General features: G+C 42.7%; 1 protein-coding gene across 1 annotated transcript in view; it reads right to left on the bottom strand.

The window, feature by feature from the left end:
- Positions 1 to 1,704: 1,704 nt before the first annotated feature.
- LOC110476077 (deubiquitinase DESI2) overlaps positions 1,705 to 25,145 on the bottom strand; it is a 50,017-nt gene continuing 26,576 nt past the window's right edge. Inside the window, exons 2-5 of the mRNA XM_021540749.2 lie at positions 19,831 to 19,903; positions 18,422 to 18,515; positions 17,281 to 17,422; positions 1,705 to 4,782 (exon numbers count right to left, since the gene is read on the bottom strand). Of these exons, the coding sequence (XP_021396424.1) occupies positions 4,540 to 4,782; positions 17,281 to 17,422; positions 18,422 to 18,515; positions 19,831 to 19,903 (552 nt within the window). The 3' untranslated portion in view covers positions 1,705 to 4,539. The remainder of the gene's footprint in view (positions 4,783 to 17,280; positions 17,423 to 18,421; positions 18,516 to 19,830; positions 19,904 to 25,145) is intronic.

Consider the following 25,145-nt stretch of genomic DNA (forward strand, 5'->3'; position numbering starts at 1 on the left):
GGCTCCGCCCCTTCCCTGCACACACCTCCCCGACACTCGCAGCCCCCTCACACCCCCTCACACCCGCCTTCATAGCTCGTTGAGCAGGCCTAGTCAGGAGCTGCATCTTTTCATTCTGTAGCCTGCTTTCCTAAGGAACGAAAATTGCCGCCCGTGATCATCTGTTTTTCTGCATTGTTATCCCTTGTCCCAGCCAAAATGAACAAAAAAACCCCCACCTTTTCAAAACAAAGCTGGCTACAACAGTGCTAGTGAACAGCCTTACACTGATATTTAGAGCCAATAGTCCTTCCTGGGTGCTAGGAATTAAATGTGCCTGCCCTCCACCGCAGCGCAGTGCCGGAGCGCTGACCTGTTACAGACAAGAGCGCCCGTTCCCCGGCACAGGCGGCAATGTTTTCACAAGCGACTGCAGCCAGAGGTTCTGCCCTGTTCTGGAAGCCTGTGGCAATTGCCAAGCGGAGATAGGAGCCTGTCAGGTCCTCTTTTACATACTTCTGAATCACTACACAGCCTTTTCATACACAGCGATGGCATGCAGGGCAGGGATGAAGTAGAACAGGGCACCTGCTGCCTCAACTCAAAGAGTGATTTAAAAACATTTGAAAATAGAACATTGATGATCCCTTCCTTTGGTTTTCTCCATTAATCAAGGAAGTGGTGGAGGTACTTAATAAAGTGTTCTGACCATGTTAATTAGAGAGCACATATACACAAACTAAAAAAATAATAAAATCAAACCCATATAGTAAGATAAGCTAATATTATTGCAATCCAATATCCACTGACTTGTTCTGAGAGCCCTACCAGTCTAGAGAGAAAGAAACAAAACTGAATAATAATAATAATAATAAAAAAAAACCAATATAGCAGGAAATGGCTATTTCTTGAGTACCTCAGTAAAACAAGGGCAACATGGGTCTGAATTCCAGAGATGCAAACTCTCAGCTGGGAGTAGTGAGAGCAAGAGCACAGGTCTGTCAGTGTCCATCCCCATGCTGTGCTGAGCCTGGGATGAACTCATCACAGAGCACAGGCTCCATGCTGGGAAACTGGCACACCCAGGGCCTCTGAAAGCACGAGTGTCCCTTCTACAGAATTTGAGAAAAATAGGCCTCAAATCACAGATTGGTGAAGAGGAAGGCAACTGACCAGAAAGAAAACAGAAAGAATGTCATTAAATTAAGGGAATTGCTACTATAGATAAAAACATGCTGAGAAAAGAGGTTGCTAGTTGCTTCTCTCCTTTTATGCCTTCCCTAGCAACAGTTTGTTTTGCACCTTTAATATTCCAGTGTTAGGCTAACCTTACCTCCAGTCTTACAGTCCCACCTGAATACTGTTAGGTCACTGCTAGAGATGTAACCCACAGCTGCTGAGGCCCATTTGCAGAATTGGTGGCCTATCATCCCAGCTTTTCAATGGACACCAAAATTCCTGGCTGAAAGAAGAAGGGTTAAATTTGTTCATCTGCTATGGGGTGCTCTGTTAAGATTCATATGGTGTTCTTTTGTTTTCATTGGTAACTGCTGTTGGTATTTAAAATTTTCCACATGGTGTTATGCAGAGAAAGCAGCAAGAGAAAGTAAACGTGTAACTAAATACAAATATTATATAATTATGTAATAACAACAATTTTGTAATAATTGGAAGGATAATAAAAATGCCTGAGACAAACACACTGTAACACAGCTGAACAATAAATTAGGATGTTAAAATGCCTTAATGTTTAATAATCTAAAATGCTGTTAAATTACAGAGGTAAAGCCATCATCAATATATATTTTATTTCCACAGTGTCGTTTTGTTCTTTTCATTATTGGTTGATCAGTCACCTTGAACAGAGAGGGGTAGGGAGAAACAGTTTTGAAGATTGGAGTATATTCCAGGTTTGATTTACAGAAGAGGTTTGATGCCTCCTTGATGTGACCCATACTGTCATAAACAGACAAACATAAAAGCAGGTAAACAAACATCTGGGGGTTTTATGACATTCACAGCTTGCCCCAAATGTTGTTCCAAATATTTCAAGCATATATTTATATTCCCAAGTAGGCTAAATGTGGTTTTCTTGTCCAGGTTTTCATCCAGCTAAGCGTTTTTTACTTTGTGAAGTACTGTGAGAGGGTTTTCTGTGTGAAATGTGCCTCTGGAGCCCATCTCCTAGATGTATACATGATGCTTCATCTGAAGGTGCAGAGCAGAAACACAAGGGTGATGGCTGGCTGGCTTTTGTCACAGCAAAGGGGATGAGGTGTTTCTGATTGTAGTTGCCCTGGCCTGGACAAATGGTCTGGGAAAGCCTCTTCTTACTTTCCCCCTGAGAAGGACCTTTAAAATTCATTGCACATAATGTGCTGCTGGCTGTTGGCAGAAACCCTGGGAACTTCAGACAAATGAAGCTTGCAATGCTGCAATGGTTTAGGCTGCAATGACCATGACTGCAGGGAATACAGAATGAAACAGTGCATTGTGCAATATGGTTTCTGGGCAGCGGCATGGAGACAATGATGGAAATCGTATTAAACATCCCTGGACAAGCCATACTAATCAAGATTGGTATTGGACTGGTTACTGAGAGCTGCAGAATGGCTCACAATGCAACACTGGCTGTAGGTAGCCAAGGTTAATAAGGAACATGACTTTAGTTCAGTACAGAGCTTGCAGCAGTTTGTACAGAGGATGAAAATGAGAGGCATGTTGTAAAGGTTTTGTTGGCTGAACACACATCACTTTAGGAGGCAATGGAGCAAGGCCATCCTGTGAGTTACATTTCCATCCAGTAGGTCTCTCCAGAGCCTTCTGCTTCACTAAAGGCATGCACATATAACAAATCATTACACATTGTCTGTGCAGACATGCTGTACATCATAGCTGAGACTTTCAGCCCTGAAAGCACACACTCCTGTATACCTGAGCTAAAGAAACAGCTGGTTGGACTTTGCATCCATTTGTGACCAAAAAAAGGAAACAACCAACATCTTAAGGGCTTGTAGTAACCTCTGGGTCCAGGGTGGAAGTCCTGGTTTAGTAATAGCTGTTGAGAACACCATTTCTAAAATGACAACTCCCTTTCAGCACACTACCTGTTCCTTTGTCATCCTCCTTTGTGTAGCCAAGAGAGTTGCAAGGCAGGGAGGGGACCTGGATTTCCCCTTTCATTGTTTCCTACACCTTCTGACTAGAATTCCTAGTGAGGTAATTGAGTGGAAGAGTTAGTGTACTTGTCCCTTCCTCATTCTGTGCTTTCTCATCAGCTGTCGGAATTAGCAAAAAAAACATCCAATGACCTGATTCTTGTCAGGAGCCAACTTGGAGAGGCCAGTGAGCCAGCTGTGCCCATGTTTGATTCCACTGAAATAGTGCACACAGAGGAAGGCACCATGGTTGCCCATGCATTGGAAGGGTCATTTGTGCTTTCCAGATGTGGCCCAGTTTCTCCCTCCACCTCCAAAAAGGGAGGAGAAAAGAACAGGTTGACATTCTTTGTGTTCACCATTCTGTTTTTATCTTCTTGGGTTGGCTTGAAAATAGGCCAGGGAAGTATGGCTCTGAAGCCATGTTTAATGTCTGTGAGTGCAGGAGGAAAATCTGAAGGAAATGCTGACCTTCCAAACAGATTCACTCTCCTCTTCCTTGTGCTCAGGAAGACCATTTCCCCAAATACAGCCAGCAAATGTCAGCTAGGAGAGAGATTCCAAGGGAATCTGGGGATCTGGGGTGGGGGGAAAGGAAACCAGGAATAGTGCCTAGGATTAGGAAAACTGAGAAAGTTCTGTGCCAAAAAGCACCAATATGGTCAAGTCATCTCTGCATCTACTTAGTAGCTGCTCTAATCACCACAGCCCCGTGCTCTTTATGACCCCAAAGAAAAGCCACAGTAACACATTCATTTTCTAGGTTCTTTGTTATTATTTTCAAGAGCAGGACAATCATTTAAGCTCTTAAATTTGAGTACTGAAAACAGGTGGTTGTAGAACAGGAGCACCTTTCATTTGTCCTTCACATGAGTTAGAAACCTGATAATTACAAAAGGGATGGATCTGAGTGGAGTTTGTTGCTGGTCTAAGAAATAAGAAGGTTGAGTTCTGGCTCTGGTTCCTTCACTGGGTTTGGGCAGGTGATTTGTCAGTGGGGACGGGAAAACCCAGCCAAAACAGAGAAGAGACTGCTGGGCTTAAATGGGAGAGGAAAAGATAAAAAGATAAAACAGTTCCAGAGTAGGAACATCACAGTATGTGCACTCTGCCCATACACATGCTTTCATGCCTGAGAGAGTCAGCAGTTCTCTGTAGATCAAGGATCATGGAGGCCCCTGGAGGAGAATACAGTTTAGTCACCACAATCCTCAGTTCTGTGTCGGGGTTCACAGTCATTTTGCTGAGCAACTGTAGTGGCAGTCCTTGGAAAAAGGACTGAAGTGGAAAGGTCTTGTCCCCTGTGTTGTCTGTTGAAGAGAGAACCCAATGTGTGTGAAAGGGTGTGAGAAATAAATAGAACAAGAGAGCAGGGATGTTACTTGAGGGCAAACTGGGCAGTTTAGACCCGTGTATGTCTACAGGTTCGTGATGTGCCTGAGGCAGAGGGGGCTGCAGAGGTGGAGGGGGACTCCTCATCCGTTGTGTCCCCTTGTTCCTCCTTGTGGAGGCCAAGGCTGATGTGGCTCTGCAGGGCTGCTGGGGTCAGCCATTCCTTAGGGAGGCAGCTCTGAAGGAAGGGGATGCACGAGCTGAAGTAGGCCAGGCGGTTCACCCAGCGAGGGATCTCTTTCCCACATAGTATCTGTGGAGTAAACCAAAGAGAAGCATGGTTAATAGTATCAAAACAAGTGTAGAGGCAATGTCATCCCCATCCACACCACCAACCACCTCAACAGGGCGAATTCCCTGTTGCTCAGAACAGACAGGAGCATCTCCTGCAGTCAGAAGCAGCAGCAACTGCCAACATCCACACAACTGCCTGACATGCACAGGGACCCCTGCCTGCTGTAGGTCTTGTCAGCATCATAACAGAGACCAGGAAAAACAGTTTACGGCCCTCAATGGCTTTGATGACTGTTCTCTAGGCAGTCCATGGATAAAAGAACAGGCCTGCTAGGGCTTCTCAACCAAGGCAATAACATTCCTTTAGCACGTAGTCTGGGAAAAATATTTAAGCTGTTGCTAGTGAGACCTTAAGGAACCCAGAAGCTGAGTATGACTAGGTAGATGGGGATGCCTGGGAAGTTGTTCTTGTTCTTCCCTTTTGTTCCTTGGGCTGACATAGTGGTTCAGTCCAATTACAGTATCTGGGAGTTTTTTTCCTATTCTACCATACCACCCTCTAATTTCTCTTCATATGGTATTTCCTAATATGAGGGGAAAAGCAAAAAAAAAAAATAAAAACAAAAAACAAACAAACAAAAAACCAAAACAAACCAAAACAAAAAAAAAAAAACAACCCAGCCTAGGTTATAAGTATCCCTGTTCCATCATACATCATAGATGCTCCTGGCACTGATTTGGATTACACTCTGCTAGCACAGATACTGGTTTCAAAGGTCATATCAAATTCAGCGCAATGAAACAACTTGCTTCATACTGCAGACCCATTCTTCTGTAGCATTTAGCCACACAGACATAGAGGTGCCAGATTTTAATAGCTGTATCTGGCTTAGACCACATAAAATATGTTTCCCTTTATGTTTTACTGTATCCCTTACCAGGCACAGAAGAGACACAGGGAACTGATCAGCAGGCATGCCTCAAGAGCCAGTCTTTAGTAAATTTACTGCCTGTGTGTAGGGCCCTACACCAATATACTAGAGTCTAAAGTCTGCAGCAGGTTCAGGAGTCATAATACCTGAATTCTCCTTCCCTCCCTGTATTGTTTCCCATGCAACAAGAGAAACAAAGAGGAAACCCCACCTCACAGACCTTGTCCCACAATTTACATGACTTAGTGTTTCCAAGGTTCATATTGTACCTTTTGCCAATACTAAATTCCTCTGCTCTTCCTCCCACCCTCTTTCTGATTAAAACCACACTTAATTTAATACTAAGTACTGCAAAAACTCAAAGGGTGTTTGTCTGGAGTCCACTAAGAAGATGATTTGGTGAGAAGTCTCTTATTGGTCGCTTATGTAGAGCTTAGATGTTTCAAGATGTTTTCAGGGAGAATGGAACAATTTCTAGAGGATGGGCTGTGCTGTGCTACAGCTGTTATGGCTGACGAGCAGCTGGTCCTTCCTGCATATGGCCTGGGCAGAACGCTGCAAGCTCCACTCCAACAGTCACCTTGAGCATAAGGGAATTAGTTTGCTCCAAAAATGTGGTATTTCCAATGAGGTGTGGAGAAGGCAGCAAACCTGTGACTGTGCTAATTTGATTACAGAACTCACTTTATTTTGACACGCATTGTTTAAAAATCAATGTGTGAAATTGGAGACATTATCATTAGGTATCAGAGAATGAGCAGAGCCATTTAGCTGCTAAAATTACTTGCAAGCATAGACTGTTCTTTACCTAATACACTCCAAGGACTTCTATTTCAGTTCTTACCAATGCTGCATTCCACTTAACCTTAGACACAGCTAAATTAATCTGTATTTTTAAAATTTTTAATCTGGGGACACTTATTTAATTAACAATTTTTTATCTCCATCTAGATTCCCTGATTTTCATTGCTAGAGATAACTGCCTGAACCTTTAAGTGGATAACCTCTCCATATATGCTTGAGACTCATTCATAGAAAATTTGCTGATCCATTTGATTTTCTTACCAGACATAGGCAATTTTCACAAGAATACTGTTGAAGTTTAAGACTCTATTTGATGTGTTCTACACAAACATTTTTACGTACAGTGCAGTATTTGACCTAAGACAATCACAAGTCACACTACAATTTCCCTCAGATTATGTAGCATTCCTCATTATTCCTCTTCAGGAACTTAGGCAACATATTGCCATAGAAAATTACTCAGTTTAGGCTCCTTGTGATGTATGCATGCATGTGAGTTTAGTTCTCAAGCAGTTTAAAGTTTTAATTAACACTTCCTCACAGATATTAATAGATAGAACAACTAAACCAAGGTATGATTCTTTTGAAAATTAGCTGAAACAACAGAACAGTGTAAGGTAAGATGGCCTGAAATGGAAATACTGTTTTTAAGAGATAGGTTCATTTTCTAAGCACATTCCCTAGCAACTGAAATAGCACTTCATGATGTAGAAGCAATGCTGAGATGTTTGCCTTTTTTATAGGAGCTTCTTCGCCCAGAATGAATCAATAAGGCAAGGAAAAGCCAAAAAAAGAATGAAGATGTGTGGGCATCGGGCCACCAAGCAACAAAGGGCAGTCTGTGGAGCTCAAGGATAATGATAAAGTCAAAGTGGTTTCCCTTACCTCAGTCTTGATGGTCATGTCACCTCTTCTCAGTGTAGCCTCATTACTATTCCATGGCAGAACACAATATTCAATAGGAACAAAAGGGCAATGGCAGGGAATGCTACCAACACTACAATCTGCTTCTGTGTTTTTCACTCCTTGACATAAAGCATATTGTGCTGAAGCATCCAGCAGTACTTAGCTAATGGAAAAATATTAAATTAACCTGGCTGCCGTGGGATTAAGCCAATTGAGTTTAAATAAAACAGCACAAGCAAGATGAAGTGGGTGTGTTCCAACTGCATATGAAGTCGCAGAAAGATCTACCTACTGCAGCTCTTCTGAGAAATTCTACATGGAAAACCTCTCACTGGAATGATAAAATTACTGAATGCTGTTACCACCCATTTTTTCCATCAGCAGAACCCTTTTTCAGATGTTTTTAGAGTTGAAGATTTCACATGGGGTTTTTTTTTGTCAAAGAAATGGGGTTTTCTCTGTTGAAGGGGATGAGTTTCTCTGTGCTACGTCATGTACTAACTCTGACAGGAGATGTAAATAAATAATAAACTGTTCCAGGTCAGAACTTGCAGCAAGCACAACCTCTGATTGCCTGAGACCAGTTGTCCCTTCAGGCACTTGGGCAAAGACTGCATGTACTTGCAGCTTCCACTGAGGAGCACCTGCTGACAGAAAGCCAAGTCTCCCATAGCTGCAGCTTCTTCTGGGGACTCTGTGTAAGAACTGTGAGTGACCCAGCTGCCACCTGCAGAGTCAAGTGGAAACAGCCATTCAGCCACCCATGGCAGAAGCCAAATGGGCAGAAGAAATGAGACCTGACAGTTTGTGTGCTTTTTCCAGGCAACTGTCAAATCCACAGCAAGATTTCAACTCATTAAGAAACAACTAATTTGGGATATGGAAATATCCTCCAACCATCTTAAGCTGTATCATTTTGCACTGAACAGACACCAGTTAAAAATGTACAAACTGCCCTGCACCCTCTCCCCTCCCCTAAGTGTCCTAGGAGTTACCTGCTCCTGCTAGCAAGGTTTTAACACTTCCCTATGAAGCCCTGTGGTGGGCAGGGGAACAGCCTAGCAGCTGGGCAACATGGGCTGAAATGCCATCCAGCAATGGAAAATGCTGAATCTCCTGCCTTCTAGAAGACAATGTTAGCAATGCTCGGCATTTTGAGAGGGCTTTGGTTCTGTGGACACATGCTAGACATTATCTGAGATAGTCTAACAGGCTGAGCTCCTTTCAAAACATAGAGAAGAGCTGATCACTTGTAGATCCTAAGAAAAACTCTCAAATGTAATAGGTTCTGTGCTGTGCTGGATGCAACTGGGGCAATTCAAGCCATGCATGGAAGCATAACTCAAGGCACTAAAGATATTTTTTTGTAAGTGAGCCCTCTCAGGGACACCATGTAGTGCTTCGATCCATGAAAATCAAGATGAACAGAGGCAACATAACATTCCTCAAACAATACAAGCTAACTACTTCAATTCTTGTCTTCAAACTGAGGCTTGGAAAGTTCAGTGCTGAACATCTGTTGAACCACCCACTGTCTCTTCCACTTAGTAGCCTTGCTACAGATGAGGTGGTGTCCACATGGGACATGTATTCATTTGAGCTACTGTAAAGAATTTCCCTTGGTGTCTCTTAAAGAATCCAGAGGGGTTTTATTGGCATCTGAGGAGTCTAACACACCTCAGAGCAATTTAAGAGCAAAGGCTTTAGAACTCCAGGGGAATCATTACAGTATTTGCATAAAATGGCTCCTACAAGGTCTACACAATACAGCATAGGTTATCCTCATCAGAATTTCAGAATAAGGCCATTAAATACAAACAAGCATATCTGCCCAGGCAAGGCCTGCAGGCTATGCTAGAGCAGCCAAAACACATATGTACAAAGAGAAAATGGCAATTCATTCCATGTACTTCTTTGACACATGCAAAATAAACCAGTATCCTAATGCACAGGGAGATCTTTTTTGCCACCTCACAAAAATTAACCTGGCAGCATAACTGCCCAGTGCTGGCACAGCTAAGGGAGTTTGAGTGCATCGACAAGGAACATACATATCTACAGATCTGTACCCCAGTCAGCTGCTCCACATAGTGTGTACACGGAAAATAAAATTTCTGAGAGAGAATAGACATAAGCACCTTCACAACACACCTGAGGGTACAGACTCACCTTGGTGGAATTGGCATGCTAGGATCAATTGCTTGAAACAGATTTATAGTATACTTACTATGTAAAAATTACAATTTCTACTCTGGGGAATTTAAGTAGCCTGTGGGAATCAACAGAATAGATTAAGTGCCACTGGGCTGTAAAGCTGCCTGCAGCACATGTTCAGCAGAGCCAGGAATGGCCTGTGACTTAGAGGAAAGGCTATAGCTGAGAAAATGTAGATGAGGATAAATGAGCTCAGTAATGAAGCTGTGTTCTGTGAGGTAGAAACCAAGTCAGGAAGGTAGCAGGCAAGTCAAAGGAATTTTAAATTATTTTAAGCAACTGCCTGAAATGCCCCCATTCTCCTATGTGATCCTTTTTTGTTCTGCAACTCCTACAGGTCTTCTCTAGGACCGTGGGTGTTGTAAAGTAGAGGTAGCATCTGCACCATCTATCTGAGACTAGCCAGGAATGAGGAAAAAAGGAAAGCATTGAAAGGAAGAACTAATACCCATGGTCTTGCTCTTGCTCCCTTTGTGAAGCTAGTTGGAAGCATGTCAGTCACCTCAGTGGACATGTGGAGGAAGGGCAGAGTTGCCTTTCTGCAGCAGACTGCATGCACAGATGATGGGGTAGGTAGCTCTGGGTCAAATGAGACAGCTGGCTCATAGCACCTCAGCACTCACTGCACTGTTTCAGCTTCACTGCCAGGCCACCAGTGGAGAGACACAGTGGCTGCAGTTGTGATATCCCGTTGAACCACATTCAGAGCTGAATTCTGAGTGGCATCACTGATTAGTCGTGCCAACACTGGAGCATGGCAGTGCCCTTTTGAACGTGAAGGGCTTTATAAGGAGCACTCATAAGTACAGCCAATAGCTGCAGGGTGATAGGGTAGGTAGCAAGTGGCCTCATAACAGATGACCATTTGGGGAAAACTGAGTACAATTGAGTCTGGGCTTGTTAATGGCACTTAAAATAAAGAATCTCCCATCAAATGTATGAACAACTGCAATTCATTCCTATGATCATGATGGCATGAAGAGTAATTGCCTTCTCCAAGCAGATGCTGTTTCAAGACCACTGGCTGAGAACAGCTGTTGCTTTAATAAGGTCATCCTTTCCAGTGTTGTGGACATGCTGAGCTTGACCAGGCCAACTCATATGCATAGAGGGACAGACATTTAGAGTATCTATTTTTTCTGCATAGCTAACCAGAAAAATCTTGTGTTTCAGTCTCAAGCTTTGTTTTCTAACATTAGTAAGAAGCAGGTTGCTGCAGATGGAGCTGCAAGGAGGAGGGAGAATACAGGAACTTGGAGAAACGGAGAATGATCAGGACTCCTAAGCAAAAGGTTCCAGTCTCAAAAGCCTTTTAACATATTCAAACAGTTTATTACACTCCTCACACTTCTAATTTATCATCAGGCAGTGGTCAAAGGACAGGGGTATTTTTTTACCATCTTCATTCATGGAAAGGAGGCACTGTTCTCAGGCATTTGCACACACACAGACTCAAAGGCTCCATGAGGGTGTGACTAGGAATGAACTCCCCAGACAGTGTGAACTAACTTAGGCCCAAGGTATTATGCTCCTTTATAACAGATAAGGAAACAGGGGTTTCAGTTTGGTAAGACAGATGGCAAAAAGTAGATAAAACAAAATAGGTGAATAAACCCACCACATTTACACCAGCCCCCGAAAGCTCAAGTTATTTTTCTTTTGTTAAATTTCATCTTAAAATATCCTCACTTTTATGGATCACATTATAGGGAAAACCTAAAATAGCTGCAGAGGTATAAACTATGACAAAATCAGACCTTTTTCCAAAAATTGAAATGATGTGCTAAAATCTTGCCATTTAGGGGGGTTGATTTCAGTTTCAAATTACCTGCCAAGTCATATTATTCTCCTGCACAAATAGATAAATGGGGAAAGAAGATGGACTGAGAACTGAAAAGTGCATGTAAAAAGTTATCCCAGTAGTAATTTTTGTTGGACTATTCAGGATAGCAAGGCTAGAGAGGTTAACAGTGGGGGGGGGGAAATATTTTTATAGAAGCCCTCATTCTAAGGAATTCCCAAAGACTTCATAAATTTCAACTTATACACAATCTACACCTAGAAATGTTATTTTACTGCTGCAGAGACACCACATCAGGAATACAATACAGCAATTTATTAACTGTATGCAGTCAAAACTGTGCATGCATACAGGCAGAAGCAAGATGAAAAATCACATCCATCTGAAACTATGAGTATAAATTTATGAGTGCAGGGCATCTTTATAAATAAGCTTCTTTTAAACATATGTGGCAGCTAAAAACCAGAAAACAAACACAGCCTGTTCTCCATGGAGCTAACAATATTCAAAGGCTGCTGCATGAAGGAATCTTTCCATCAGCTTCACTGAGGGCTGGCTCAGGCACTAGGAAATAAAGCTTTCCTAATGTTCTTTTATGCCCTGTAGCTGTTTAATTTTTTGTTTCTTCATTTTTTTCTGTCTTTTATGTCTGTTTGGAGCATTGTCTCCCCTGCCATTAACAGAATTGCACATAGGTTTTCACTCAACAAAACACCTACCTCCTCTGCAACAGAGGCAACTGAAAAGCAATTGTTGACTAAGGAAGACATCAGCATTATTTGTCTGCTTAGGATTTACTAAAGATTGGTTTATAAAAGCTTTTGCTGCTTTTGACTGTGACTCAAATGCCACCTGAACCTTCTTTCTCTGCCACCTGAATCCTTTCTCTGTGATAGCTTTCAGGCTAAGGAGAGCTTCCTAGATTTGAATAACTTTATGATAAGAAGTCACATGTGCCTGGGGATGGACCTGAAAAGCTTTAGTCTTGAATTATTCACTGATGATTAAAAAACTGCTGTAATTTGATCCTTGATTCAGCAAACCTGCCTTATTTCAGAAAATTTTCTGAAAGTCAAGCTTCTCTGAAGAAAGCAGGATTCTGATGTAGGTTTGTTATGTGCTGTCAGTTTTGCAGTGACTGAAAAAGGACAGGTGAATATTCAAAGAGAAAATAATATGTACTGACTACCATCTCCTGCCACTTCAGCACAGCTCCACACTCTCCACAAGTAAAGTACAATCCCTCTGTTCTACCAAAACTCCAGCCACATTGACAAAGGACAGCTGGGACAGCCACACCATCAGGGAAGTATACACCAGACATAGCTGTACAGCTAACCACAGAGATATCTTCTGCTGCACTGCAGTTACGAGAGATACATATTTCCTGTGATCAACTGACATGCAATGACAATGTCTCCCTTTGCTATTATCAATAGGACAGACCTCTACCATACAAAGGAAGAGGTAAAGAAGCCCGAGCACCCATCCTAGACACAGTGATCCACCTGCAAGCAAACTTGATTGCACCAGGACATCCCCTGACTCTCAGGGAGATTCAGGTGTGTGGCTTTACCAAGCACTTCCATCCAGCATTCAGGTTTAATAATATCCCATCAATCAGGGTATGCCAGATGCCTGCTGCAGTCCTCAGTAACCACCAGGATCCACTGTGCAGACTCCATCTGTTAATCTTCAGGGTATTTCCTGTTGGAGACCATCCTTTTAGGCTGATTTGAGAGAGCCCTGGTGACTTCAGGAGACTGGAAGCTATTGACATCCCAGGCTGAGCATTGTAGTGCTGCAGCTCTAGGACTCTAGCTGCAAAATATGTTACCAAAAGGCCCCATAAGATCCACTGACTTCATTGCTGTCCCACCTCTAGTAAGGCTTTTGGGCACTAACAGGAGGTGCCTTCCCTGATGCTCAGAAGCCACACTTCTTTGATAATGATGTGCTATATGTTCTATAGCAAGGTACTGGAGGGTTTCCTTAAATAGGGATAGTTGCTTGGCAGTAGTCACATTAATGAAAGGAGAAGGAGTGATTTCCTTGAGTCATTTCACTTATCTTCCAGTTATGGTGCTGATTCAGAGGTGTTTTTCTCCCTTGCCATGGCGGTTTGTCCTTTTCTGAGATGTGTTGTAGCAACTGTCGTCACTCTGGTAAGAACACAGCTCCACAGCTTATTTAGAAAACTGCAGAAGCATAGAAAATTGCTGGTGAGAAGTCAAATGAGTTATCTTCAGTTTGTGAATGGGCTAAGAAGTAAAAGCTTTTTCAGAGTCTTTAAGATTCAGTGACATGTGTGACCCTTACACTCACACTGAGGAATATCACCAGACTGGAGAAGAACCTCAAAGCAGCAAACCTCCATTCTCCCTCTGATCCTCTAGTTGCTGCCATCTCCTGTGCAGAAGCTGTCCTCAGGCATGGTACACTCAGCATATGCCCACCCATCCAAAGGGCTCAGATTCTTATATTCCCAAACGGAACCCTGTCAACCTTCCACCTTAATGTGTGTTTGGAAGTACAAGTTGTGCAGCTATGCTTTTGCCTCACCCAGGAGCTGCCTTCCACAAGTCCAAATTCTGTTGTAGGCTTGCAGGGAAATCATGAGCCATGCTCTTGTACTGAAAAGAGCCTTCTGACAGCAATTTCACAATTCCCTGTGTCTGCATGCTCCTACCCTAACTCATACCCAAAGAACAGACTTGGTGACAAAGTGTATAACTGAAAATCCTTCTTGGCACATCACATCATAGTTTCTTGTGGCCTGCTGCTGCAGTGACCAGTGCTTCTGCAAAGCAGTGACAAGGATAGGAATTAATACCTTCGGGTCCTTGCAAGGGAACTTGCAGTACAGGAATTTCTTTGAGTTTGGTTTTTCCCTGCCTTTATGTCTTCTTTAGAGCAAGTTGTAACTTCTGTCCTTTTTCTATCTCACATTTCCATGTTCTAAAAGAATCAGGAAATTCAACAGTTCACATTATGTGAAGAACAAATTATTTTAGCCTTTTCTTTTTGTTTTAAAATGTTTTTCTAATGTTCAAAAGCTGGTATTTTTTACCATCTGGCAGAGTTTAAATAGTCTTTTTCATCAGTCAGGACAACTCATAAAGAACATAAATATTTTGCAATTACTTGAAGGGCCCTTTGGACGTATGGCTGTAGGTATACATTGGGGAGGATTGCAGGGGGTTGTTTAGGAACAAAGTAACTTAAAACAGATGATCTAACAGAAGGGCTTTTTCCACTCTTGACATAGTCCTAACTGAATTCCCTACACATGCATAACTTAATCAGAATGAAACCCCACTGGAGTACTAAAGCACAGTACATAAACTCAGAACAGGATGGCAAGTTTGAGATAAGCCAATGATAGCTTCACTGATTTTTCTTTGCAGAAATTGCAAGCATAAGTCCTCCAAAGGATTGCCCATCCTCTTGGACAGTTTCTTCAGAGAATATGATATTACTTGATTTTGGGGACTGTCAGCATAAACAATGTGACAGGACTAAGCTTCTTGCAGGCAAGTTGCTAATCCCAGTTCATGGACTTCTTCATTTTAACCCACAATTTGCTGAAGAGGTTTATAAATAGAGGTATCGTGACATCATGTTGCAGGAGTCAAGTGGCTGAGGCAACCTTGACTAGATTTGAACTGCTTGACTCAAAGGCCTCTCACATTTTCACACTGATATAGACGGTGAGGGTAAATGGAGGCTGCAAAGGGGTATAAAGTGGTGTGTATAGAGTGACCTTAAATTGGAGCTGTCTGAGTTAAGGTGTGTGAGGCATATTGAATGGCTGGGACTTTTGTGTAGTGTCATACCACCAGCTATTTTTATAAGAATTTCAGCTCCCATTTTCTATATCCCTGTGCTAGAGACCATCCAGGACATTCTGCTCCTGGGCCTGCTGTCCAGCTCCTCCAGGTTTGCATTTGTAATGCATTTGAGAGGGTTGATAAACACAAGCATATGTGAAGAGCAACAGCAACAAAAAAATCCTGCTTGCCTATGAAGGGCTTATTTAAACTGACGTAATCTTGAGACAATTCTGCTCCTGGGAGGAGAAGTGTCAGAACCAGCTATTAATGCTTTTGCTTTACAATCTAGACAGGTTACAGAGCGATGAATGAGTGCTCCAAATCCACCAAGAAAGCTCTTGCAGGAAAACTTAACCCTAAACTCCACTTCTATAATGATGCCCACTGAAAGCATATTGAAAACAAAATTAAAAATATGCTACTAGTTTTTCTGTAAGGTATCTTACTTGACTTGTGTTAGGAAGGCTGGACAAGGAAAGGGCAGTGAGGATACACTGATGTATAGCAGTAGAATCAAGGAAGAATGGCTTGGAGCTTATAGCTTAGAGACAAGACAGATATTTTACCTTTCAAAGTACATAGTAAGCAGTGACTTTATTTCACTGCTGCATGTAAAGGATTTTGTTTATAATTTCCTAATAATCCCACATATTTTTATTGAGTTTCCTTCATAATTTTTAGTTACTATTTTCTGTTTTATTAATTTGATATTTTATTCCAAATTAGTAGTGTAGCTAACATTGATTTGCTCACTGTAATGCTTGGAATTTCATTCTCTGTTTCTATCAATTAAATTCCTTCCTGTTTGTTTTCATTTGCTAACATCTGTAGAAATGGCTCTATATATAATTAATAAGGATGGAACCAACAGAGAATTGGTGTTCCTAGGAGCCTAAGCAAGTCCCTTGTAAATCCATTGCTGGTTCTCAGATTCACTCAATATTTTCGTACAAAATTATACAGTACTTTTCCCACTTGGGACATGTGATGGGCTTGTTTGGGGAGGAATGAACACTTGTGGCAAAAGAGGTTATTGGCATAGGACCCTTGCCCCATATGGTGAAGAAAGGCAAGAGATGTGTAATTAATTACAATGGGGATTCCACAGTGAGAAATTAAAGTTTCATTGATACAGCAATCCTACCCTATCATGACAAATTATGTTCTCTTCTTGAGTTTGCCATAAAGCAAATATGGAAAAGAGTTTTTATGGAAGGTCACTTAAATTTTGTGCTTTTCCCACCTTTTTCTGACAGTGGGTTAAGACCTGGAAATCAGATTTACACAAATGTTGAATATTCACACCTTAATTGAAACACACTTTAACCAGCTCATCTGGGAGTTGAAGAGGAAGGAAACTTCCCCACAGAATAATCACATCTTTGGGAATCGAAAATCAGATACTCCAAAATCAGCAGATAGATGGAATAAAATTTATGTTTCTCTGTACTTCAGTTGTCTCAGAATAGAAATAACAGCTCTGTTATAATAATTTCTCAAAACTCACTGTAGTTTTGAGAACATGAAAGTGAATAAGCACTGAAGATGTCCATAAGAAAATAGATTATTTTAATATGTTTAGATGGTGCAGATTAAATAAAGAAAAAGAACACCCACACTCTGAATACTGCAAATTTTTGTTTCCAGAGCATTGATAAACCATTTTTATGCCTTTGTAGATCATACACTGTTATTTATGTTTGTTATAAAAATGATGCACATTTGCATGATAACCAGATCTGTCCTTTCAATTCCTGCCCAGTGCCTGTTCAGCGAACCAAATTACAAGCACTCCTTTTTTCCCCACACAGTTTAGACCAAGCACGTGATAAGTCTTCCACATCTCTGCCTCCTGATCCCATCCATTTCAACAGCAAAAGCCTTCCAAAAATATTAAGGGCAGAGAGAGAATATTTGGCTATGGGCTCTGACCTGGCAGGGTGTGATGACCCCAGGTCCCTTTCTGTAAACATTACTAAAGATCTGAAGCAGTAAAAACTGAATAAATAAACCCCATTTGTGCCCACCTCAGCCAGAGCAGAAGAAAAGTGATTACAGTTCTTGTGCATCAAGTGGTATGCATTTCCTTTGTATTCCTTGCCCAGCTCTTCCATAATCTTATCCACATCCTCTTCTGTGAAGTCTGTAGTGCCCAAGGCAATGGATTCTCTAGTTAAAAACAAAACATAGAGCAGGAAAAACAGAAAGAGTGATAAGTGTGATACATACCAGGGGAGAAGGAAATGATCAAATATTGGCAAGAAGGACAGGCTTAAAATATTATGGACATGCATATCTGAGGCTATCAGAAACTCTCACTAACAGAATGGCACAGTAATATCCACAGCTTTTCCACAAAGCAAGTTATCACACAGGCAACAGCCCCAAGATCTTCTTGCTCACCACTAGGGAAGTCTCAGCTCTGGGCATCTGCTCCTACTCTGCCCATCATCCCAGAAGAGAAATTTCTATTACAAGAGAGGAGATGTTTTTTCTACAATTGAGAGGGTCCCCTGGGCCAGGAAGGAGCAGACTGAAAACTTTATGCAGAAATCTATTGCTTCTCCCAATATTCACTCAGTAGCACTTGTTCTAAAATGGCCCTCAACTTAAACTGGTGGTCTGGCAAGGTCAAGCCCCTCTGCCATGGACATTTCCTTGACCCACAGTCCCACAGTCTGAGCATCCTGAACAACACAAAAATGCAGCATCCTCTCAGGCTCCTTTAACAGCCAGTCTGTCCCTTGTAACAGAGCAGCAAAAAACACGCACTGTGACTTCAGGTACTCTGTGCAGTATCCACAGATAGGGGGTACTCATCAAAGGAGAAGTCTTATTTTTTTCCTCTGTCCATTTGCTCTGTGAAACAGGCAAAACTGGGAGCACAGAAGATGAATAAAATAGGAAAAGAGAACTGCGCTCATTTGTAAGCATGCTTTTAATCCCTGACAAACACGGTTCATCACTGTTCCCTGTTTGCTGTACACACTCTTTTATCCACCTCCAACATCCCTGCAGGGTTGCCTTTGAATCAGGTTCACGTAAAGGATGGCAGTGAGGGCACTTATGAGGAGAGTGAAAGGAGGACCCAGAGGACAGGACTTCCCTGCTCCCCCTACGCTGATGGCTACCAGGGGCAGAAGGGAAGATGCAGAAAAGGGCCCTTACTTGAATTTAAAGGTCTCGCCAAGTTCTACCGCACTGCCAGGTGTGATCTCGAAAATCCCACTGAAAGGGTAGGGATGCCCTCCATAGGCAAACTCTGACAAGAAAAGAAACAGACTGTGAGTAATTGAATGAACGCCATGTCAGGAAAAGGTCTATGGCAGCTGTCTGCATGGCTCAACATCAGCACCAGGGGCTGGGCTATTGCCAAAATCTGTTTCAGCCAGACTCTGAAAGCTGTTTGTGCTGCCTAGTTACCTTTTGGACTGAGGATGCCCCCACAGACTCTCTCCATACTAGCATTACTGCTTTCCCACAGCACCAGGAAAACTCTCCAAGTCTGTCTCTGTCCCCATCCAGGTGACTTTCTCTCAGTGGAAAGTTCTGCATTGAAGACACCTGGCTAAACTGTGAGAGGCTTCCAGTGGTGCTATGGAGATGGAAGAAGCCATTTCTAGAGTAGGGAGAAATCAAATCTTCCAGAGGGATTTACAGGCAGTGAGTGGGAAGTCTTTGCAGAAAACCAGGCTGATTGTACTCTGCTGTCCCAGCACATAGAAGTCAAGCCAGGGAGCCACTCCATGTTATACAGGCCACATTGCAGAGCTTGTGAACAGAGCCTGTGATCCTCGTGGTGTCTCACAGGGCCTGTGAAAGCCTGTGCTCAAGACGGAAATAGCACCAAAAGGGGTACTGCAAGGCACTGCATGAAAATACCATGAGTGAGTAGCCAATCATTCCCATTTAATGCTGAAAAAGGAAACAAAGCCTGTGATGCTAGTTCATCCTTCCCCACACAACAGATCCCTTGACTTTTTAAATGGGTGGCTCTAAGCAGCTTGTACCCCATCCAGGCAATTTCAAAAGTCTTACGTGAGATTTTCCTTTCTTTGTAACTCTTCTGTTTCAAATCAAGAGTTTCCAGTATCTGGAAACCCAGATCCCAAGATTTCTAGACCATATTCTAGACCATGTTCATAAAGAATAACTGGAGAAAAGATTTTTACTGACATGGAATCAGCACAAACACATCTGCAGACCTAAAGACAACCCCTGATCTACCTCTTTTCCCCCCTCCCTCATTTCTCCCATTCTCTATCCCACTCCTTCACTACAGAATGGCTTTCCAGCATTGCTCCTCCCATCTGCCATCCTGCTACACACCTGCACAAGCTATACAGGCTGCAGTTACAGGCTGCATAAGAAGGACTGTGTGGTTCATAACACAACTGCATGAGTTCCTCCTAGACTCCACAATGGACACTGAAAAGAGAATTGGCTGAGGATATTCAGTTTTTATCCCTCAAAACATTCCTTGCCAAAAGCTGTAAGTTTGGGGTGCTTTTCCATATCAGACTAGCCATACAGTTGTCCCCATGTTCTGCAGGTAGTAAAAGGGAAATACTTCATACCTCTGCCGTAGATCTCAATGCCAGAGTGGAAGACACCAATCCCCAAGGTAGAGGTGTATTCGTTTATCCAGTACTACAGTAAGAGAAAAGCCACAATGGGAAGCATTAGTGGAAAAGAAACACATGGTCTTGGTATATCTCCCATTTCCCCAGCTCATGTTAAGTAGAAGAGATTTTGAAATTAACTTGAGACAAACAAATTGAGACTCTTACAGACCAACAGAAGTGGGCACTCTGTTTATCCAGCTGAATTGGATTAGCTGTCCAAAAAATGCTCGTGTAACCCTTTCCACCTAAGGTACTAACCTGCATTAAGATACAACTGGACTGCATAAACCCAACTGCTACAGAATATGTGATTATTTATCTTCTCACCTAATACCTGACACTGAGTCAGTTTTATCAATTCACTCGCCTTATTTAAACTTCAAAATCTTCAGTAAGAAACTCCCCAGTTATTTTCCACACACCTTGTAACATCACTTCCCAGCACCCCTACTTATTATCAGTTTGGTTTCAGGCAAAGAGATCATAGAGTCAGAAGTTTGTTGCCCCAATAGGTCAGAGACCTTTTCAAAAGGAGCTGTTAAGTGACTCCTTTGTCTGGAGCCCAGCATTCCCCCGTTGCATTCGAGCAGAGAAACACTACAGTCCAGTGCATGCGTGTGACATTCCTCTGCCAAGCACTGCGCAGGGCCTGTTTCCACCACACCGTGAAGGACAGTGCAGACACCCAAACAAGTCCCAGATAAGCTAATTCTGGAGCAAGAAGCTGTACAGCCACGCCAGGGCAATGCTGCATTGGAGATAATTAGCCCTACTCAGCATCAGTGTTTATTAGGTCAGCTGCGGAGCTGCACTGCTACAGAAATTATGTTTTCAGGCACTGAGGAAACTGCCCATGACTGGTATATTTACAGTTCACTTACAGCTGCTGTGCAATGAAGATACTTCTTCTAGTAACTTAGAGCAACTAAATTCTGGTTTTAATCTACCACTGTGAGGAAAAGGAGTGCTGTTCACTTGTTCCTGTACAAGGACATGACAGGTTCATTAAACTAAAATTGTTTTCTGGGTCTGGTAGCAGCTTCTTGTGGAACCAGAATAAGCCGCACCTTCCCTGTGTCTGGTGTCACTGAGCTTCCATGGTATGAATAAAAGCCCTTCTGCTGTCAGGCAGCCAAAAGGTCTGGCATACTGCAACTACTGTGCTTGCACTACTTGCTTACGTATTTGTGATGACTGCAGTAGCTCTGTAAATCACCTGAAAATGTTTTCTGCAAAACCACTGCTAGTGGTTTTGCAGAAAAAGTACTGTGAAAGAACACAGTGCCTTTGACCCAGGCCTGACTTATTGTATGGCTAATCTTGATATCTTAAACCATGTCTCCAAAAATGCTTGCCTCTGGCAGTACAGCAGTTCCATTTCCCTCCATAAAAGGCTGCAATACTTCTTGTTCTTTGCGAGTTTGTTTTTATCACAAATGATGTATTGTTGCAGGAGGGCAGCAAACTGCCTGACCCCAGGTGGACCTCTGCCCACTGCTTTCTGCAGACCTTGTGTAATCTCCAGTTACTTCTTCACTTGAATTATGCAAACTCTTGTTTTTAGGGTCAGGTAGCTCTCAGCCTCTGCCAGTTGGAACAGCACATTAGCAGTGAATTCTGGGTTGAGCACCATGCCTGGTATTTAGGTGCCCTTGCCTTCTGCTGCCCTTCCCCACAGTTCTCTGTTGCAGTTCTCTGCAGCAGGAATATCCCTACTCTGACTGGGGAAGAAGACAGAGGTGGAGGCCAGATATGACACCATGGGACAAAAGCCTGGCTCCCCTGGACACAGAACCCTCTGTTCAGTTCCCGAATCTCCCACACCTCAGACAATTGTAGAATCTTTAGGGCTGGAAAATACCTCTAAGATCATCAAATCCAGTCACCAACCTAGCACCACCAAACCATGTCCTCAATACCATATGAATTAATTTTTAAAATACTTCCAAAGATGGTGACTCCACCACTTCCTTATACAGTCTGTTCCAATGCTTGACAACCCTTTCTGTGAGGACATTTTTCCTAATATCTTTCTGAACCTCCCTTTACACAACTTGAAGTAATTTCCATCCTGTCAGTTGTTGCCTGGGAGAAGAGACCAACCCTCATCTCACTACAGCCACCTGTCATATAGTTGTAAGGAGCATTCAGGTCCCCCCTGAGCCTCACTTTCTCCAGGCTATGCACTCCCAGTTCCTTCAGCTGTTCCTCAGACTTGTGCTCCAGACCCTTCACCAGCTCTGTTGCCCTTCTCTGGATCTGCTCCAACACCTCACCTGCCTTTCTTGTAGTGAGGGGCCCAAAACTGGACACAAGATTTGAAGGGCTTCACCAGTGCTGAGTACAGGGGCACAATCACTGCCCTGGTCCTGCTGGCCACACTATTGCAGGATGCCACTGGCCTTTTTGGCCACCTGAGCACACTCTGGCTCATGTTCAGCTGCTGCAGACCAGCTCTCTCAGGTCCTTTCCTGCCAGACAGCTTTCCAGTCCCTCATCCCTCAGCCTAAAGCACTGCATGGGGCTGCTGTGACCAAAGTGCAGGACCTGGCATTTCACCTTACTGCCCTTCATATGATTTGCCACAGCCCATTGATCCAACCTGTCTAGATCCCTCTGCAGAGCCTTCCTACCCTCAAGGAGATCAACACACCTGTCCAGCTCAGTGTTGTCTGCACTGAAGGGGCACTCATGGGTTAACTCCTCCAATAGTCTCAGTGAGCTTCAGAGAAACACTGGTTTCTCAAGTCCAACTGAAACAAGTCCCAGATAATATGGGAAGTATGTTGTCTTCTTCCCTCAGGCTGAGCTATTGTCTTAGGGCAACAATACAACCAAAACATGCCCGGGTCACACCAGCTGCTTTGCTTAGACAAGTAACTAATAGGAAGAGAAGGGAGACTTTTAAAATCAAAATTCTCTTACCAGATATCAAAATCAGGGCTATCTGCAGAGCCTCATCTGCATCAGGCTTTGTATTTCAAACAAGGAAGTTACACCGAAAGCCATTTGCAGCTATAATTTTTCTTCATATGAAATTTATGTTGGATCCAAAGAACAAATAAGCAAACAAGCAAGAAAAAAACCCTCTCCTTGACTGACTACTTATTAATGTTCTGAGACCTGACCACCTATTACATGCAGAGCACCCTTACATCACAAGCCCGCCCTGTGCCCCAAGCACTCTTGTTTGCAGCACAGAATTTCAGACCCTGCAACACATATTGCCCAACTCCAGGAGCAGAGAGACAAGGCCACAGGACAGCTCTGAAAGTACAAGTGATGAGGAGGCTTCTCCAGATATAAAGAAGAGAGGAGCAAAAGTGTTTCTCTGGCTGATGCCAGGTGTTACAAGATTATGACCATCACATGGACATTTCTGTATTTAAATGGTGTATTTTTTCAGTATTAATTAATTTAAATTAGCTAATATGGACTGAAGAGCAACAACCTCAACCATACCTGAATTTGAACTGAACAGAAGCTATCCTGATTTAGCACTTTCAAATAATTTCAATCACAGAAGGGTGTTATTGAAGCAGGGTCTGATTTGCATCTTGGTTCAATTGATACAATACTGGTATGACCTAGTAGCAAGACCAAGGTGCAAGGCAGCTCTGAATCATGGCTGTACTGTCCTCATCTCACCCCTGTCTCCAGGGTGCTGTAGAATCTGCCTCCAGTGTGTGACTGAACTCACAGTGAATGCCTCACAGCACTTTGGCACAGCCTCCAGCTTGTCTTAAGAGGAAGCTATGCTAAGTGAACATGTCAGTCACTTGCTGAGCTGGAAAAGAGAATCCAAGCCAGATTTGAAACCAGGTTTGTACACACATGCACGAGCTGGCCTTGTTTTCTAAGGGGTTTGCAATTCTAAGCATAAGAACAGCAGCAACAGTCAGCAAATACTCATCTTTGGAATAAATTGGTTATGGCTTAGATTAAAAACAAAAATCGGCAGCCTGTTCAGTCAGATGAAGAGCCAGGGAACAGAATGCATCAGTATCTTAAAGGAAGTTGTGATTCATGCTTGCATTGCATGCTGCTGGAAAATTGTGCCCCATACCATACACAGAGGGACTTGGAGCATTCTGTCTCATTTCCATCTTCAACAAAGAACAGCTCAGATAATAACAGAGGCAGGGAGGAAGGCTAATCTGGCTATAAGCACTTCATAATAGCAGCAGATAGCCCAAAATTCAAAATTCAAACCCGGAGAGGAACCTCTGCATTTAGTTTGTAGTGTATCAGTTAATAGCTTTTAATGAAGATCCCTGCTGAAGTAGAATTCAAAAATTTTCAGGTTTTACTCAGATTTTCCCTGATTTTCCTTTGTTTGGTTCAGAGATCAGAATAACCAGTAAGATAGTTTAGATTCTGGGGGATACTCTGAGTCAGTTCTCTGTTATTCACTTCATTTATCCATCACACAGAGGTAGAAGTAAAAGTCTTACCTGTGAACCGTGCCCTAACTTTCCAGAAGAGAAAGAAAAAAAGCTTCATTATATTGACATACATCTTTTAGGTCTAGAATGGAGAAGCAGATGATGTGATATTCACAGATTATATCATCCTGGGAGTTTTCAGAGCAGGAGTTCCCAGGAATTCATGCCAGAAACATGAGTCTCCAGATAGAAGAGGCCCATCCATGTAACCACTAATTTCTGCTATCAACTAATACTGTACTATAACACTGAAGTTTCTGTCACTAACTCTCTCTTCCCTACTTCAGAACTACTTCATTACTTTCCAGGGTGTGTCACCAAAATCTTTCGTGCATCAGTGGGCTCAGCAGTTTAACTAAACAACTCCTCAGACGCTGGAGACAAGACCTCTTTCATGAGTATCTCAGATATTCTGAGCACTTGATACTTCCTCTGAGCAGCCAATACACTAAGCAGTATTCCATTTATCACCACAATACTGACTAGATATTCTACTCCACCAGATCCATCCACTACTGATCAGAAGCTAAAACTTCCTTCATTATGATCTGTATAAACATACAGAAAAGAAATCCACCAGTTGTTAATTAGATTTGATTTCAATAAATAGCTGCAAACTCAGAGTACCCAGTGTGATAGACCCTTGCCAAGAGCTCTACTTTTCAGCAGGTATCACACACAAGCAATGCCTGAGCCAGCATTCCAGGCGTGAGAGCTTGGCTCTGGCATCCAGGAATGACCACACACTCCTGTGACCGAGACACCTTGACCAGGAATGGGTGCAGATGATGAAACAGTAACTAACTTGTCTGTATCTCTTCT

Source organism: Lonchura striata, chromosome 6 (assembly GCF_046129695.1).
Source record: "Lonchura striata isolate bLonStr1 chromosome 6, bLonStr1.mat, whole genome shotgun sequence".
NCBI classification, from domain to species: Eukaryota; Metazoa; Chordata; class Aves; order Passeriformes; family Estrildidae; genus Lonchura; species Lonchura striata.